The 19,655-nt window shown below is 43.5% G+C and overlaps 1 protein-coding gene across 12 annotated transcripts in view; it reads left to right on the plus strand.

Annotated features, from left to right (window-relative positions):
- Positions 1-548: 548 nt before the first annotated feature.
- LOC105104964 (CMRF35-like molecule 5) overlaps positions 549-19,655 on the plus strand; it is a 28,677-nt gene continuing 9,570 nt past the window's right edge. For 7 of the 12 annotated variants that reach the window (XM_064495551.1, XM_064495556.1, XM_064495557.1 and 4 more), the window contains exons 1-4: positions 550-935; positions 12,488-12,873; positions 14,339-14,556; positions 15,953-16,063. In XM_064495551.1, coding sequence (XP_064351621.1) covers positions 15,985-16,063 — 79 coding nt within the window. In that variant the 5' untranslated portion in view covers positions 550-935; positions 12,488-12,873; positions 14,339-14,556; positions 15,953-15,984. Of the gene's footprint in view, positions 936-12,487; positions 12,874-14,338; positions 14,557-15,952; positions 16,064-19,655 lie in introns of all 12 variants that reach the window. The other 5 variants (XM_064495552.1, XM_064495562.1, XM_064495560.1 and 2 more) reach the window with 5 other exon arrangements.

Consider the following 19,655-nt stretch of genomic DNA (forward strand, 5'->3'; position numbering starts at 1 on the left):
GTATCTATGTGAACTCTGGAACAGCTCAGACCAGGAACGGTGAACACTTGGCAGGTGTGCCCTCCTTCTGCCTTCCATTCACTGATCACTAACCAGTGACAGCCTGCTAGCCTAGGAGCCCGGGCTCAGCCTTCCACCTTGTCAGTGCACTGTTCCAGCGGACTCCCAGTGGACTGGAGGGGACATAAGATGATTTCCCATCCTGAAAAATGCAGTCATCAAGCAGACGTTAGGTTTCAGCCTCTCACGATCCTCAGCTTCAGGCTAGACTCTGGGAGCCCCTCTCTTCCTCCTCCTTCCCCTGCTCCTCCTTGGCTCCCCACTTTCTCTCCTTCTGCATCCCCGGCCCCGTCTACCTCCTCCATTCCCCTCTTCCTTTTCCTTTTTCTTGGCGCCCCCTAGCCCTCCTCCTCTAACGTCCGCCAGGGGGCGCGCGCTCCCGCTGCCCTTCGCCCGGTAGGACTTGGAGGGCCGATGACTCAGACCTTGAATGTACCAACCACAGCGCACAGCTCTGTGGGCTGGTTCGCCGAATATTGCTTCCCCTGCCTTCAGCAATCCTGGAGTTTCGGTTCTCAAAAATGCAACTGAATCAAGAAAAATGATAGCCATTACTCTCAGTCTCTTGACTTCCAGGATTCTGGCCTAAGCGGGACACAAACTGGCTCAGAAATGCGGCTTTGGCTCCCTGCACCCACAGCCTTGGATTTGTAGGATATTAAGGCGTCTGTCCCAGGGCTCTGTTAGCCGGGTCCCCCAGCAGACAGCACTTTGGAGCTGATGGGCCAGGCTTTGCCGGGCCGCTCTGTGGTCTAGGGCCCCGACAGTGAATGGTGATCTCCAACATCCTGGTGACTTGTGGACTCTGCGTCTGGATGCCAGGTTCCTTGTGACTAGCCCTCTGGAGGCTGACGCTTGGTCAGTGGAGGGAGATGGTGAGAGAACTCGGAGATTCCGGGGTGGGGGCGGGGGTGCACGCGGAGGGGTGGGTGGGTGGGGAACTGTCTGGCATTTGTCTTGCGTTTTCAGTGAGATTGGAGATCTAAACTTGGAGAGGTTTAGAAAAGAGTTTCAGATGCTCTTGGCTTTCCAGGAGGATCCAGGAATGTGAGAAGGTGACATATCTAGGGTAAAAAGCCAGAGCACATTCACATGGGCCTGGGTGGGAAGAGAGAGAGGCCAGGAAAGATTGAGAGACTGGGAGATGGAAGGTTCCAGCAACTGAGGCTTCTGCAGGTCAAAGTGTCAGAGGGAGGGAGACTGGGAGAGACCCAGGAGGATGGCCACGCCCTGCTTCAGGGGACTGGCCCACCCGCATCTGCCTCTTACAGGCCCTGAGTTCCAGGGCAAGTCATAAAGCTCTTTGTGCCTCAGTTTCCACATCTGAAAAATGGGGATAGTACTACTTCATTTGACTGGCATGGGGGATTAAATGAGGTAATACATTTAAAAGTATTTAAAGTACTCTCTGGCACAAAGTAAACACAGCAATTGTTGGCAACTTTATGTCTCCAGCCATGACTGGTAGACCCTGGACCTGAGCCCAGGTGGCAGATGTCGTGCTACCCTGATGGGCTGTCCTTTGATATTGTGCCTGGGTGGTGTTGGGCACAGAGAGGACCCGGGATGACTGCTTCTTGCAGAGCCTTGAGAGAACAGAGAAGGCTTGACCTAGCAAATTGTGAAATTGTGTGAATGTTTGTGTGTGTGTGCTTTTTTCTTTGTTTGGGTTATTTGTTCATTCATTGACGCAACAGAATTGTACAGCACATCTCTTATGGGCACTGGGTGCTGGAGATGCAATGGTGAGCAAAGAAACCCCCTTCCTGCCTCTTTGAGGCTCACGGCCCAGTAAGTTAGGGAGTCAGAGGTGAATCAAACACACACAAGTTAATGTCCAATTGCAATTGTGTTGGATAAAGGATGTGCTCTGGGAACTTACAGCTGGGGCTTTGGTGTATCTGGGGTCTGGCAACTTCTCACCCCCTCCATTGCCCTGGCCTGGTCCAGGCCACCATCCTCTCACACCTGGAACCTTATAATTGCCTCTTCATGGTCTTCTCTCTTTCACCCTTATCTCCACCAGCCATTTTTCCTCACAGCAGTCAGTGTAATCCTTATAAAGTCAGATCATGTCATTCTCCAGTGGCTCCCTACATCATTCAGAGTAAAATCCAAACTCTCCTTGAAAGCCTACAGGTCCTTAAATGATAACTCTTCATTTCCTCTCTGATCTCAGCTGCTTCTACTCCCGCCCCCACTCCCTCTCTTCCAGCCTTTTTGCTCCTGCCTCAGGACCTTTGCACTTGCTGTGCCCTCTGCCTTGGATCCTTTATCCCCAGCTATTAGCATGACTCTCACTTCTTTCAGGTCTCTGCTAAATTATCACTTTATCATAGAGACTTTCCTTGATATCTAATAGTGCTGGGTCCCCTTGACACACTGCTCTCTTTTTCTTCTGGGCACTTATGACCTCCTGACATGTTTTATGTTTGTTTATTGTCTACCTTCCTCCTCCCACCAAGGGAGTGTAAACTTCTTTAGGATGAGAATTTAATCTGTTTTTTCGTTGATCCCAGCACCTAGTATAACACCTGTGGGGGTCCAATAAATATTTGTTAAATGAATAAATGACAATCTATCTGAGATCTGAAGGAAGAGTATGAGTTAACCAGGCAAAGGGAAGAAAGGAGCATCCTAGGCCCAGGAAACAGCACATGAAAAGTTCCAATAGCCAAGGGGGTGTGTACTGTATGAGGAACTGAAACCTCGTGGTTGTCACCTGGGGAAGGAGGGGGAGGTTGGTGTGGAACAAGGCCTGGGAAGTCGGCAGGGGCCAAACTGAGGTCTGTTGGAGGAGTTTGGCCTTTATCCTAAAAGTCTTGGGAGGCTGTTGAATGTTTTATAAAGAGTAATGACAAGACTGGATTTGTTTTTCAAAAGGCGTATTCTGGCTGCAGGGTAGTGAATAACCAAGAGTGGAGGTGGGCAGGCCAGCCAGGAGGCGATTGTGAGATGACAGTAGCCTGAGCTAAGTTGGCCGCGGTGGAGACAGAGCGGTGGATAAACCTGAGGGCCTTATGAGGCAGCACTGGATGGACTCCAGGATGTAGGGATGAAGGGAAAGATGGGTCAGGGGTGACAACTAGGAAATGGTGGAAGAGGGTGAGACTCCTTTTCAGAGGGGCATAATCATGAGTTTAGCTTTGGACATGTTGAGCTGGATGTATCTTTGAGACAGTCCAAGAGGAGAGATCAAGGACAGGACTGATACAGAGGTCTCAGGCTGGAAGGAAGTTTGGACTGTAAGTTGCGAGGTATCCAGGGATCTGCTCATAACTGAGGCCCTGGGAGCCTCAACTGAAGTCTCAGCTGAAGTCTGTAATCCGTTTTGAGTTAATTTTTGTGGGTCATGTAAGATAGAGATCCGATGTCACTTACCTGCATGTGGTTTTCCAGTGTTCCCAGTATCATTTGTTGAAGAGACCATCCTTTCCCCATTGAGTGCTCTTGGCTCTCTTGTCAAATATTAGTTGACTGCATAGCCGGGATTTATTTGGGGGCTTTCTATTTTGTTCCTTTGGTCTTTGTGTCTGTTTTTATGTCAGTACCATGCTGTTTTAATCTCTCTACCTTTGTATATAATACTACCAAAGTGAGGAAGTGTGGAGCCTCTGGCTTTGGTCTTCTTGTGATTGCTTTGGCTATTCAAGGTCTTTTGTACAAATTTTAGGATTTGTTTTTTTGATTTCTGCAAAAAATGCTATGGAATTTTAATAGGGATTGCAGTGAATCTATCAATGGCTTTGTGTAGTATGGATATTTTAACAATAGTAATTCTTCTGATCCATGAACATGGGATATCATTCTATTTGTTTTATCTTCAATTTCTTTCATCAAAGTGTTGTAGTTTTCATTGTACAGATTTTTCACTTCTTTGGTAAAATTTATTCCTACATTTTTTTTTTGATGCTATTGTGACTGAGATTGTTTTCTTTATTTCTTTTTCAGATAGTTCATTATTAACATAGAGAAACAAATTGTTTCTCTATGTTAATTTTATATCCTGCAACTTTACAGAATTTGTTGATTAGTTCCAACAGTTTTTATTTGGGTCTTTGGGATTTTCTATGTGCAAGATCATATCTCCTGCAAATAATGACAGTTTTACTTCTTCCTTTCCTATTGGAATCCCTTTTATTTATTTACCTTGCCTGATTGTTCTAGCTAGATTTTCTAGTACTACATTGAATAAAAATGCTGAGAGTGGACACCCCTTTTCTTGTTCCTGATTATAGAGGAAAAGCTTTCAGAATTTCATCACTGAATATAATGTTAGCTGTGGGTTTGTTGTATGTTGTCTTTATTATGTTGAGATATGTTTCTTCTACACCCTATTTGTTGAGGGTTTTTAAAAGAAGAATTATGAAAGGATGTTGTATTTTGTCAAGTGCTTTTTGTGCATCTATTGAGATAATCATATGATTTTGATCTTTCATTCTGTTAGTGTGGTGTATCACATTTATTGATTTGTGTATGGTGAAGTAGCCTTGCATCCGAGGGATAAATCCCACTTGATCATGGCATATGATCCTTTTAATGTGCTGTTGACTTTGGTTTGCTAATATTTTATTGAGAATCTGTGCATCTTTAAAGTTAAAGTGTCTTGTAGGCAGCATATAATTGGGTCTTTTTTTTTTTTTTTAAATCCATCTGGTCACTCTGTGCCTTTTGATTGGAGAATTCAATCCATTTACATTTAGAGTAATTACTGATATATAAGGACTTACTAATGCCATCTTATTAATTGCTTTCTGGCTCTTTTGAACTTCCATTAAATTTTTTTTAAGTTTTTTTTTTTTTTTTTTTTTTTTTTGGTGGATGGAGAGATAATTAGGCTTATTTATTTATTTACTTACTTTTAGAGGAGGTGCTGGGGATTGAACCCAGGACATTGTGTGTGCTAAGCATGCGCTCTACCATCCTCCATTGTTCTTTCCCCCTCTTTCTGTCTGTCTTGGTGAATTGGTGGTTTTCCATGGAGGTATGCTCTACATCCCCTCTCTTTATCTTTTGGGAATTTACTCTAGTTTTTTTGCTGTATGGTTACCGTCAGGCTTTTGTAAAACATCTTTTAGATAAAACATTCCATTTTAAGCTGATAACGACTTAACTTTGATCTCATACAAAAGCCCTGCCCTTTTACTTCCCCCCTTTTATATTTCTGATGTCACACTTTACCTGTGTTTGTGTTGTGTATTTGTTAACAAATTATAGTAGCGATAGTTATTTTAAATCCTCTTTTCCCTTAATGTTTATATTATAGGTAAGTGGTTAACACATCATATTACAGATTTAGAGTCTTCTGTGTATTTACACTTATTAGTATGTTGTATATTTTCATGTTACTAATTAGCGTCTTCTCATTTCAGCTTAAAGAATTCCTCTTGGTATTGCTTTTAAGGCAGGTCTATGGACAGCCTCAGCATTTCTTCCCTGGGAATGTCTTTACTTCTCCTTTATTTCTGAAGGATAATTGCCAGATAGAATATTCTTGGCTGGCAGTATTTTTCTTCCAACACTTTGAATATATCGTTTCACTCTCTCCTGACCTGTAGAGTTTCTGCTGAGAAATCCGCTGATAGGCGAAAGGAGGTTCCTTTGGGGGGTTACAATCTTTTTCACTCTTGCTGATTTTAGGATTCACTCTTTTCTTTGATTTTCATGGTTTCATTATAAAGTGACTTGGAGCAAATTATTTTGCATTGAGATGATGGGGTGATCTATTAGCTTCATGAAGTTGAATGTCCAAATCGCTCCCCAGGTTTGGGAAGTTCTCAGCTATTATTTTTTTAAATAAACTTTCTGCTCCCTTCTTCCTCTTTTCTCCTTTTACAATTCCAATTGTTCTGATGTTTGTATATCTGATGGTGCCCATAGATCACATAGGTTTTCTTTGCTCTTTTTCATTCTTTTTTCCTTTGCTCTCCTCTGACTGAGCTACATCAAAGTTCCCAGCCTTTAGTTCCCTGATTCTCTCTTTGTTTGGTCTATTCCAATAATGATGTTCTCTATTGCATTTTTCATTTCATTCATTGAGCTCTTTAGCTCCAAAATTTCTGGTTGGATCTTTTTTTCTTTATGATTTCTATCTCCTTATTAAATTTTTAATTTTGTTTTTGTATTGTTTTCCTGATTCAGTTAGTTTCCTGCCTGTTTTCTTGTTCGAGTCCTCAAAGAAGCTACTTGGAATTCTTTATCAGGTAGATCACACAATTCTATGAATTGTTGCTATGTTTTGTTGATGACATGTGTCCTTGATTCTTCACGTTCCTTGGAGTTCGGCATTGTTGTTTTTGCATCTGAAGTAGCATCATCTCCCCCTAACTTTACTAGCAGCCTTCAGGTGGGAGGAATTTTTGTTGGTTCTGCTAATATCTGGGACCTTCTCCAACCTTGTATGGAACCTTGCTTTTGGCTCCCTCTTGTGGCAAAATCCTTAAGCGTGTTTGTCTTCTCTCGACCTCATAACTCAACCGGGCTGGCTGTTGGAAAACTGCTTTGTTTTCCAGAAGGTGGCGCTATAGCTCAGGTTTGTGGTTTTCTTTGCCCACAGAGCCGGGCCAGTTTCCTGAGTGTGCCCCCTCCCTGTCTACCAGAGCTTGCTCACTCTCAGACACTTGGCAGTGCACACATGGAGGTGCTGCGGAGTGGAGGAGGGGTGGGTTTGACACTCAGTGAGTTGGCCAGGTGGGGGCACCCTCAGGTGAGGTTTTCCCAATGACTGTTGGGCAGGCTTCCTGCTGGAGTCCTGAACGCAGTCAGCAGGAACCACATCCCTTTAATGCCCTCTAATATTCTTATCTGCCTCTTTCCTGAACTCCTCCCTTCCCCAAGTCATAGCAGTCTCATCTCAGTGCTTTGGGCTCTGCTGGACAGTTCCCCTAGCAATGTCCTGCACAGCTGTCACCCACTGCTCTCCCTTTCCCCCTCTGGAGAGGCCCCTGCAGGCTGGTGCAGCCTCGCACTGTTTCACCTTGGGGGAGAGGTGGTGCTGATAAGTTCCTCTTACCTTTCCCACTGCATGCAAACATATAAAAATATGTATTCATGTATATTTTTTGCTCCAATGGACTGCTGAGATCTTCCTTGGAAAGCCTGGACTTTAACAAGGCTCTCTTGTATCTGGGTGTCTGCCCCAGTCAGCAGGTATCCCCAAATGAGGCTGAGGAGGGCTGGGGCCAGTCCACTGGGTCCTGTTGGTTCTGCTGCCCCTACCTAGATCTGTCTGCCTATTACTCAAAGCACGGGCGGGTGAGACTCCCCCCGGCTCCCTTGGTGTGTGGTGCTGGATTTCTGTAACTCCCACAGAAGCACATTTGTTTGTGGGTGGGTGCTGATTTTTTAGTTCTTAGAAGAGGGGATGAAAAAGAGGGGTGTCTGATGGCACCATGATGCTCTTCGTCACTTCTTTTCAGCACTGAATAACATCCCCTTGTAGGATGTAGCCCAGTTTGTTCATCCATTCATCTATTGAAGGATATCTTGGTTGCCTCCAAATTTTGGTGATTATGCATGAAGCTGTCACAAGCATTTGTGGTCAAGGCTCTCTTATAACACTCCCAGGAGATCCTGCCACCAGCACCCGAGGCCTGCGGCACATTGATTTTCTCTCCATGGTCACAGTGCTGGTGGGGTTTCCAGGCTATGAGAACAGAAGGTTGCCACACTGATGTATTCCAGGACAAACACTTACTGTTGGCCAAACACTTACTGTTTTTCTTTTCAGTTTCTTCCTTTAAAAAAAAAAGTGGCAGCAGAATAAACAATGAGTGGGTTTCCAAATGGAAACCACAATGATGAGATAGACATGAAAGCAGAAGTAAGAGAATGTAGTTCTTGCTCTCTGCAGGGTAGGCCCAGATAGAGTCTAGAATGGCTGGGCTGTGTAGAGGGGAGACATGAACTCCGTGGGCAGAACCATGACCCTGTTTGTGACCACCTCCCGCTTCTCACTCCCAGGTACCTGGGGCAGAAGTGTTGGTGGAGACGTGAGTGAAAATGGTACCGGGGGAACAATTGAAATGGCAAAGACTTCCTGTTTATTTCTGCAGCCATTCATATGTGCTTAGGAGAGGAACTGATAAAATCATCTGCACGATTACAGAGATTGTCAATTCCAGGCATCCTCACTTGAATATAGTGTTAAACAGTTTTATTTTGAAATAATTTGAGATAATATAGCATTTTGTAGCTTGCAAAGCACTCCATATTAATCATAATACAGAGTGTAAACTCATTTAACTTTCAGTGTAACTCTGTGGTGGTAAAGCAAGGCTGATACTTTCTGATTCCATTCAATAGGTGAGAAAGCTGACACTCAGAGGTTATTTGACCTGCCCAAGGTCATACAGCAGGTGAATGGCAGAACTGAGACTAGTATCCAGGGGTTTTGACTCCCAGTCCAATGCTCTTCCCAACTGCTTGAGGTCAGGGGCAACTGAGGGATGTGAAGGGACCAGTGGAGGTGAGTGGGGTGGTGGGAACAGTATCTGGGGAGGTATGTGCAAAGAAGGATGCTCAGGTAGTGATGGCAGGTTGTGGACAAAGATGGGCAAGAGTCTTCTGTTTCCGGGCTGGGCTTGGTGGGTGGTCTCAGTTCAGCAGGTATCACCATGCTTCAGGGCAGAACTTGGTTTTGACGATTGAGAACTCAATTTTGCTCTTCATTTCAGCAAATGTTTGCTCACCCAAGTCCTAGTCCTGGGCTAGAGAAAATGGGGTAAGATTTACTTTCACAACTAGAGAAGTTTATTGTTGTCAGTGATGGAGTGTTTCAGCACATCTACATCCCCCAAGAGACTGATTTATAAGCCAGATTTCTAGTTTATTGATTTGCACTGGGAAATATTCCTGGCATGATAATTGGTTATCTTCAATTCCCAGATGGAGAGGTCTGTTCTGGAGACCAAATTATCAGTCTGAACATTGCTTGATGAAAACAGAATTAGTCACCAGGAATGGGTGCTGTCAAAGGTTGCCTTTGTCAAGCTGATCCGGATTGCTGGCTTTAATTGTGTGTTAACGATAGGCTGTCACTTTGTGCTGGAGAAACACTAACATGTTGTTGACTCCCAACTTTTTTTTTTTTATTCTTTCCTGGTTGTTAGGCATACCCGCAGCCTTGTGGATTCTGGAACCTGGTGGCCAGCATTTGAATCCCGACTCTGCCACTCATTCCAACTCACTTAACCTCCATTGTTTCTTCTGTAGCAGGGGCCGAGACTGTGCCCAGGGAAGTTCCCTGGAGTGCTCTTGGCCACAGCATACAGATCGTTGAGTATGAGGATCACCCAGTAGTCAGAAATGTGTGTTAATAGAGAAAGAACTGATAAGGTACAGAATCTGGAAAGTGTGGAAAAGTCCTCATCGGTCAGGAGGAATGACCATCAGCTTCCCGGATGCATCTCAGAACTTTGATGTGCAGCTGAAAAAGCAGCTGAATGAGATGCTTGATCAGCTCAAAGTTTGTGTAAGAGAAATATCCAAGAGAGGGTGTTTCAGTGGGTGCAAGGCATGAGAGTGAGGTTAGAGGAAATAAAATAAAATAAAATAAAATAAAATAAAAGCCAAAGAGAGCACATGTGTGGTGCTAAAGCTCACCAGCCGGGGTTTCTGATTGATTTGGTTCTGTGCACCGAGGTCAAGTATAAGAAAACAAAGTGAAATGGGGACCACGGCACAGGGCAGATGTGAAGACTGAATGAGGAAACGTGTGTGAGACCCCAGGACAGCCCTCGTGCTCAGTCACCGTTACAGCTCTTGCTTCTTTATTTTTCTAATGTGATGCTTTAGCTTAGCTACGTCCCAGTGATCTATCGGGAGGCAATCGAACATCACAAATAAATGGTGAACAAATCATGGCATGGGACGATGTGGGCTTCATCTCTTGGGTTTTGACTCCTTTTGTCATTAGTTGTGTGAAGTCGGGGTCCATAGAACAGGGCATCATAGCAATGAGATAAGAGACTCTTCAATTTAGAGACGAGGGCATGGAGGCCTGAGTTTTTTATTTTAGCCATTCTAGTGGCTGTGAAATGGTGTCTCAGTGTGGGTTTGGTTTTTTAGGGGGGGGTACATTTAAATTTTTTAAAATTTATGTTAATATCTTATCTGTTAATACCTCATTTATGTTACTTCCTTATCTGTGAAATAATGTATAAAATTATTTAAGTTAGGGATGACACTAAATATCTACTAGCCAGGAAGAAAGGGTGGGTCTGTATGTATGTATGACCAAATCTTTTTATGAAAATTATGATCTTTTGATGAGAGGTAATCTCCTAAGTACCTGTGTGTCCATTTCCTGTTCTTTTTTAAAAATAAAATTGTGGTAAGGTATACATAACACGAAATTGATCATTTAAACATTTCAAAGTATACAGTTCAGTGGCATTAAGTATATCCCCCCTTTTTAAGTGCACCCATGAACACTGTTCTAAATTGCATTGTGGTTTTAAATTGCATTTCTTTGAAAACCAGTGCTGCTGAGTGCCTTTTCATATGTGCATTAGCTTTTCATATATCTTCTTTAGTGCAGTGTCTGTTCAAATCTTAAGCCTATTTAAAAAACTGAGTTGCAATCAACTATACTTCAATTAAAATAAATAAAAGACAGGGGCTTAAAAAACTGAGTTGCTTCCCTTTTTTATTGGTGATTTATGAGAGTTCTTTATGTATGCCAGATGTCCACTGTCTATAGTCCACGACAAGAGACATGCACTGCATATATTTCTTCCCAGTGTCTGGTCTGCCTCTTCATTTTCTACATGATGTCTCTTGATGAATGGAAAATTTTAACTTTGATGAAATCCAATCCGAAACTTACGGTGGTGCTCTTTGTGTCCCAAGAAAATAGTTGCCTATGTCAAGTTTGCAAAAGTATCTCTTAAGGGTCTGGCTTTGTGTTTAGGTCTGTGATCATTTAAAAATTAATGAATGAATGAATTAGAATTCATCTGTGTGTATGGTGTGAACAGAGGTCAAGGTTCATTTTTTCCCCCACATGGATATTCAGTTGCTCCAGTATTACTTTTCCTTTTCCATTGAATTGTCTTGATTGAAAATCAATTGGCCATATACATATAGGTGAGTCTGTTTCTGGACTCTATACAGTTCCATGAATCTGTTAGTCTAACTTTGTCTGCAGATTTAGGGGGACAATGGACTCTTTAACTTGCCGCCCCCCACCCACCAACCACAGAAAGCCCCGAGCTACTTTTGTGGCTGCATCTCATCATTTGTTTACACCCCTCAATTATCTGGGACACTCAACCCTCCCCACCTCTTACCCGCATGAGCTCACTCTGAAACTTCCGTCGAATCTAAGAATCGAAACTGCAGGCTGGATTTAGAAGGATTCGCGCAACGTGGGGCGGTTCCTAAGAGCTGCCGCTTCTGTGGATCTTTGTGATACTTAAGTGAGAAGCTTGTTTTTTTGTCATTCTTTTGCTAACCAGTGGACTGGGCATGTGAAAATGAGTGGGGTGTGTGGAAGTTCCTTGTATTTGACTGTGAGCATTTGCACGTGTTCTTCTGTGGGGTTTACCAGCTAGGAAACTGGAATCTGCAGGTAGACCCTGTGCACGTGCCTGGAGATACCGAGAACCACCGTTATCCTTGAGTCCGTCTCTGATGTTTTCTGGGATTTTCAAAAAAAGAAGCAAGCGTCCTGAGGCCTTGTTGACAGCACCCTGAGTTCAGAGTAGTTACTCAGAGAAAGGCTGGGGACGGAAACATCTATTCTTTTATCTTTATGGATCTTATTCGACCAATAGAGGTGGAGCATAAACTGGTTAAAATCATGAGGCTTGGGAACAGAGGAATATGAGTTTGAACTCTGACTCTGCTACTTGCTGGCTTTGTGATCTTAGATAAATCACTTAACCTTGCTAAATCTCAGTTTCCTCATCTGCAAAATGGGGATAATGATTCTTCCTTATTCATGGGTGAATGAAATGAGATAATTTATGTAGTGGAATTTTTCAATAAATATGGGTTATTGTTATAATTATTAATAAATATTTGCTAAGTACATTTATCTTAAAGCATTCAGCAACCACAGATGCCTCATCCCTTTGCCCTGGGATAGACTTTGCTGATCAAAGCACGAAGTCAGGCAGAAGTTGACTCAAATGCCTCCTCTTTCACTATAGGTTATTGTGAACTTGGGCAAGTCATACAACTTCCCTGAGCCTCAGTTTCTCCATCTGTATGATGGGGATATAGCATCCCCACGGAGAGTTGCTGTGAGGTCTCTAATACAGCAGGGTCTCAACAAATGGTGGTTCTCTTTCTGTTCATGGGGCATCTTCCCTCTGGTTTTAATTTGTTGTTGCTGTCGTATGGATGTGTGTGTTGTTGCCAGAATTTGGCATTTCCAGGTCATAGTGCTGGCTGAGAAGATACATGGGCATTTGTTTTTCAGGTGACTCCTCAGTGAGAGGCCCTGGCTAGGAGAGTGGCCCGAAGGGAGGGTCCCTGGCAGTGCAGTGCCAATGGGGACAGGGCTGGGAGCATATGTGAAATGCTGGTGCCGGAGAGCCACCTGGGACTCCTGTTCCTACCTCATTAAGACCGAAGTAGCTGAAGAAGAGAGACCGGGTCTCCATTAAAGATGGTCACAGTCTTAAAAAATAAATAAATAAATAAAATCTATGTACACCTAAAAAAAAAAAAAAAGATGGTTACAGTCATTACACTTTCATTGTCGCCATGGAGAATCTGCCAGAGGATGATGCTGACACTTACAAATGCACCATAAAATAAACCTGAAGGACCCGGGGGATGGAGTGGAAATCATAGTGGCCCCAGGTAAGAGGCTTCCCCAGGTGCGTGGAAGTGTGTGTGTGGATTTAGGTATTCGCATATGTGTCTATGCTTGTGTCTTTTTCTAAGAATATGTTGTATCTATATGTATTGTGTGTATATGTGTTCGTGTGTGTCTGTTGTATATGTGTGTTGTATCCACCTGTTTTCTCTCTGTATATATATTGTGTGTCTGTTTTGTGTATATCTCTTGTGTATGTGTGTATTGTGTCTATGTGAGTTTAGTGTCTATGTATGTGTTATGTGTGTATTGCATCTGTGTGTTTTGTATGTATCTGTTGTATACATGTATGTTGCATCTGTATGTGTTCTGAGTCAATGTATTGTTTGTGTGTGTCTGCACCATCTCGGATGGCTCTTGACTTCCTTTGCTGGTTAGTGACCCTGCACCCCTGGCGGCTGCAGTGAGATGCTCTAAGCCAGCTAACTCCTCTTCTGTGTAGGACCGGATGGAGAATAGAAGGTGATGGGAGGCAGTCAGGAGAGAAGATGCTTATTTGATTTGGTTTATCTACTTAGAAATAACGAGAGCGCCAGTTCTGACCTCACCTGACCCAGACGTCTCATCGTGGAGTGAATAGTTGAAATCTGGCCTTCACACTTGGTCAGAAGAGCTGAAATTGGTGTCTCTGACAGCTCTGATTCTTTCCCTGGGAAAGCTTGTGTGCATAAACCTTTGCTTCGGGTTATCTTGGTGGCCAGCTCAGGTTTGTGAGGGGCTCCCAGACTCATTCAGAAACCAGAGTGTGGGAACGTGCCACCCACATCTCAGCATTGCTGAGTTTCTCCTCTGCTGGGTTCCTCTGGGGACAGGTCAAGTTTTAGGGGTGGGGGGCTGAGGCATGTGCCCACATTTCGATTTGTCCAGTGATGGGTTGATGGAGGCAGAGGTGTACGTACTTCCATAGGCATCACCTTGTTGCCTCTTTCACATAGAATTCAAAACTCAAGCTCTTGGTAATTCTTTGACAAATGAGTGGGATATAATAATACACATTAAAATTGGTCTGCTTTTGACCAACTTTATTCTTTTGACCACTGAATGAGTTATGCAAAGAATTACAGCACCAAAAGAAAACATTCTTTTGGAATCTTTAAAAAAGAACCAAACCACATATGAACTTATTTACAAAACAGAAATAGACTCATGGACATAGAAAACAAACTTATGGTTACCAGAGGAGAAAGTGAGGAGGGAGGGATAAATTAGGAGTTTGGGATTTGCAGATACAAACTACTATATATAAAATAGATAAACAACAAGGTCCTACTATGTAGCATAGGGAACTGTATTCAATATCTTGGAATAATCTATAATGAAAAAGAATGTGAAAAAGAATGTATATATATTCTATATATATGTGTGTGTGTGTGTATGTAACTGAATCACTATGCTGTACACCAGAAACTAACACAACATTGTAAATCAACTCTATTTCAATTAAAATAGAAAAGAAAAGAAAAGGAAAGAAAAGAAAAAATTCTTGGCCAAAATGAAGAAGTAAGAAGAGACTGTCACTGGGGAATTTTCTGCAAATGACCCAAAAATAGATTTCAGAAGGAAAAGCAGCTTTGAAGCCAATTTGCAGGAAAGATCAAAAGCTTGAAAGCGATGATTTCTGAGACGCCATTCTATCCTGGAGCCTGTCTGTGCTGACCGGATATTAGGTAACTGATGCAGAAGTGCTTTGAATAGTCGAGTGTGCTATTCTAATGGAAGTCATTTTCCGATGAGTGATCTGCCAAGTGCTTCTCTTGGGACCTGGTGTAGCACCAGCTTCTCTGTGGCCTTCAAATGGCAAAGGGAAGAAATAGAAAAGTGTCTTTGAAATAGATATTTCCCTGGTTTGAAGGCCTAATTTTAGAATCTTTCTCTTCTGGTAGACCTCTTCTGTCTCTAAGTGGGCCAATCATTAAAATAGGTGAACACCAGTGCCAAAGGTGCCAGCTCCAAGCGAGCCCAGATCTGTGGCCCCTGAGGTCTCAGAGAGGCCAGGCTGTGTCTTCTCTCCCTTCTTTGAATCATACTTTGTCACTCGGCCCTGAAGCAGAGTTGCTTGTCCCTCCATACATTACAGGGGACTGGTGAGGACAGCTCTGTCACTGCTGCCAGTAGCTACCCCCTCCTCAGGCTAGTCCTGAGCTCAGGTACAGGGAGAAGGTGCTTTGAGACCCCTGGCTGCCTCTCTACTGCCCCCTATCCCCGCCTCTTCTGCGCTTGGGCTCCCTTCTCCAAAGTAGACCCCTGGAGTCCTCCTAAAGTCTTACTGCTTCTGGTTCACCAGCATGCCTGGGCATTGTCTGAATCCCAGCTCTGGACAGTGGGAGCTGGAACACCTGATGTGTTTGTATGAAGTGGGAGTCTGGTGACTAATGTCAGGATGACCAGTTTCTGCAGAGCAACTAGTGTCTCAAACTGAGTTCTGTGGGCATGCTTGGGGGTCATTATCCATCTCACATAATGAGAACGTAATTATCAGCCAAACACCATGCCCTGCCTCTGGTTGCCAGGGAGATGGAATTCCTTCATTCATTCATCTATTCATGCAGCACATGTTTCCCGAGCACCTGTTATATACCAGTCACTATATTAAGTGCTGGGAATATTAAGATGAATCAGACATGGTGTTTGTCTTGGAGGGGTTTGTGGTTTTAGCAGAGTAGAGGACATGACCTCATTCTCCAGCTTCTGGTTGGGTTCAGCTAATGGGCAGCAGGAGGTGGAAGGGCAGGAAGAAAAGAAAGATGTCTCCTTGCTGGGTTGGGAATGTCTGTGTCCTGCCAAGGACCCCAGCCCCTGCTGGATGTTCCTCTCCCTCAGCCCCGCCCAGGTGGTCCTCTCCCTCAGCCCTGCTGGCTCAGGGGACTGTCTCTCACCTTGAATACCCCATTATTCTCTCACCAGCCCTGCCTGTGTGGATGTGAAGGTTACGGAGGGACCTCTTGGACCTCCAGACCCTTAATGGTGGTATTACTCACCTTCATCTTTCCAGATCTTTTCTGTGGAGTCCTCTCTCCCGTTCCAGGCTATGTTTAGCACTGCTAACCTTGTATCCCCTAATAGCTTGAAATAAAAGGAAGAGAAAGAAGTTAAAAATGAAGAAAGGAAGAAAGGAAGAAAGAAAGAAAGAAAGCAAGCAAGCCATGAGGAAGTTATTCACATGGATGAAGGCAAGTGAGTCAGCTGGCCAGGGTGGTCCTGGAGGAAGATACCAGTCAGTGGATGAGGGGCACTGGTGCTCACCGCCAAAGTAGCAGCTTGCTTTGTGCCTTACCTCCCTCTGGGCATGTTCTTCCAGTGCACTGTCTTCTCCCCGTACCAGCACCCCTTTCTCAGCCTGGTCTGTGTTGGGATTGAGTATTTAAAAAAAAAAGCAATCCGTAAATGGAATGACGTGGGCAGATAGTTTCAGGTATAACCACGAGGATCTTCTCATTTCACATCCCTGACAGATACTTCACTTTCAAAATGTGAAGTCCACTACACACATGAAGGCGTTATCTGCTTGTTCTAGGGTCTGCTAAACTCAGGGCCATCTCTCCTTTCTGGACCAGAACATGCTTGATGGTGATTCCAAGAGACAGAGAATGGTGAGAGGGTCTCCTGTGAAATGTTAAATGCTCAAACACCATCTGGGTCATGACTTTCAAATTTTTTTTTTTTTTACCGTGACTCACAGTGAGAAATTCAGTTTACATTGCAGCACTGCCCACACGGAGAGGAAACAGAAATAAAAATTTCAGTATTTACCAGGACTCCCTGAGATATGCTCTGATCTATCTGAACATATCCTGTTTATAAGAAGAAGTCTGCTCAAGACTCACTACATTAATTTCAAGACCCACCAATAGGTCTCGACCCTCGGTTTGGACAACACTGGGCTCCTCGTTTTTGCCCTTTGCTAGAAGGTGTGAATCATTGGTGATGTTAAGCGTCCAGTGCCCCTGAGCTGATCTTGCTCACTGGGTGGTTGAAGGGAAGGGCAGGAATGACACAGGGCTTTCTGGCTGTGCAGCTTCTGGGGAAATACCTCATGCTGATTCCAGCAGGGAAAAGAGTGTTTTGACTTTCCTACGTTAAAAAAAAAATCACTTCTTTCTGGGGCCGAGACTCAAATGAAATTCAAATACAACTTCCATGTATGGTGAGGTCCACTTATAACTTTGGTCTTATTTTGCAAGTGGCAAGTTTCTCCCTTATCCAATTATGGAGAAAATCATATCTAAAAGGAGCCAGCAACCAGGACTTCTTCAGCAAAGGGCTTTAAGTCAGGGCTGGTGCAGGTTTTTGCTTCTCCTTCATGCAGACTCTTACACGGAACTTGAGATGACTTTGGCTTTTCCTGCCTGACAGCAGTGCCCTCAATCTGAATCTCACTTTTGGAAGAAGGAAACAAGTCTGCTGGCTTGGGATTTTTCCAAGCGTCACCTGTCACTCAGCCTCTGCATTTGACCAGAGTGCCACATGTGCTGTTGGATTGCTCACTCCCTCTTGGATGCTATGGATTTTGTTTTCCTGTGATTGTTTCCTGAAAGCAAGGCAGCGGAGGGGTCTTAGTGCCAGACCACGGAGGCTGAGCGAAACCAGACTGAAAGCTTCACAATTACAGTCAAGAGATTTCCATTATGTCTCCATGTTCAGTACTCTTTCCTTCTACTGTCTAATCTGCTCTTAACCCCGTCTAGTGTTATTTTTCACCCCAGATCGAGTTTTCATTTCTAAAAGTTCAATATGGACCTTGTAAAATACCTTTCATGTCTCCACTTAACATGTTTAATCTTTCCTCTAGCTTTTTGAACATATGAAGTATACTTAAACAATAATTTTAATGTTCTTTTTTAAAATTTTAACCATTCTTTTTTTTCTTTTTTTAAACATTTTTTATTGAGTAATAGTCATTTTACAATGTTGTGTCAGATTTCAGTGTAGAGCACAATTTTTCAGTTATACATGAACATACATATATTCATTGTCACATTTTATTTTTGCTGTGAGCTACCACAAGATCTTGTATATATTTCGCTGTGCTATACAGTATTATCTTGTTTATTAATTTAAATGTTCTTATTTACTTGTCTGCTTCTAATATTGGTGTCAGTCCTGGGTTGGTTTCAGTTGATTGATTTCCCCCCATCATTATTGGTTGTAATTTCTTGCTTCTTTGCTTTCCTGGTAATTTTTGATTGGAAGCTAGACTTTGCGAATTCTACCTGGCTAGGTGCTAGGTATTTTTGTAGCCCTATAAATATTCTTGAATTTTGTTCTGGGATGTAGTTAAGTTACCCGAAAATATTTTGATCCTTTTGAATCTTGCTATTAAGATTTGTTAGTCTAGGGCTAATTGTTTCCCACTACTGAGGCAAGGACTGTTTGAGTACTCCTCCCAATGTCCCATGAGTTATGAGATTTTCTAGTTGGGCTTGTGGGAATAGCCAATACTCCCAGGCCTGTATGAACCCCAGTTACTGTCCTCTCTAATCCTCTCAGGAGGTTGTTTCTTTGGCCTTGGTCAGTTTTCTCACAGGCACGCACTGATCAGCATTCTCTGCTGGCTACTTGCTGGAGACCCTCAGCCTAACTTGGTCTCCCTGGAATCTATGCTCTGTCCTACCAACTCAGGAAGTCTACCAGCCTTTGCTGGGGTTCCCCTTCTCTGTGACCCAGCCTGGAAACTCCCAGTATAAGATGGGGCAATCACAGGGCTCCTCTTGTTTATTTTCCATCCTCAGGGATCACTGTCCTGCTTTGCCTGATGCCCAGTGTCTTCAAACTGTTGTTTCATATATTCTGATTTTATTTTAGTTTTTTAGTTGCTCTTGTTGTTTTTAGTTAAAATAAATCAATCCTTGTTACTGCACCTTGGGCAGAAATGGAAATCCCACAAATCTGATTTTTGAAAATTTCTTGACAGCGGCGTTTCAGGGTAATTGATTGCCTTTGTAATCCTCTGCATTTTGTTATAGACATTTGAGAGCATTATTCTACGAGGAAGTCCATTGGCTCTACCAAATGACTGAGTGATTTGATGGCATAAAGAGTTAAAAGCTGTGCTAAATATATATTTAGTTTTTGTGCCTAGTTCCTGACACAGAGTTTCTAAAACCCGTGCAATTTCCTGAGTGGTGAGGGTATTAGGAGCACCTTTTGTTAGTTTCAATTAGCCCCTTTCACCTGAGTAACCGCATATAAAGCATGAAGATTAGGATCTGACAGCTTATATCAGTCAAGGCCCAACCAGGACAACAGAAACCACCAGAAGTGTTTATAATGGAAGTGATGGAAATTCTGAGAAGCCAAATAGAGAACTGTGGGCACAGAGATTAGCAACAGCAGAAGATCCGGCCACCCTTAGGCTGGAGGGACAGAGGCAGGAGGCAGAGACCCAGAACCCAACCCAGAGTTGCAGAGTCACTTGCTGGAAGGTAGAAGCACAGCCAGCTTCTCCCGGGGGGCTGGTGTCATGGAGGGGACGGGAATATAGAGGAGTCACACCCACTGAGTGGGCCGTGAGGAAGCCCCCTGCCCTCCCCTGCCCCTTCCCTCTGTTGTCCTGCCAGGACTTCCCATTGGCCGAAAGCAATCAGAGCAGATTGACTTTAGAGCTTAGGAAACACAACCTGCAAAGCTCAGGTCCCTGAAACACAAGCTGAGCAGGAAAAGGAAGGAAAGGGTTTGAAAACAAGTAGGTCAAAGTTCTGTGCATAGGGGTTCCCACTCCCACTGCCTTTTTTTTTTTTTTTTTTTTGGTCAATTTGACCTGCACAGT

Source organism: Camelus dromedarius, chromosome 16 (assembly GCF_036321535.1).
Source record: "Camelus dromedarius isolate mCamDro1 chromosome 16, mCamDro1.pat, whole genome shotgun sequence".
Taxonomy (NCBI): Eukaryota; Metazoa; Chordata; class Mammalia; order Artiodactyla; family Camelidae; genus Camelus; species Camelus dromedarius.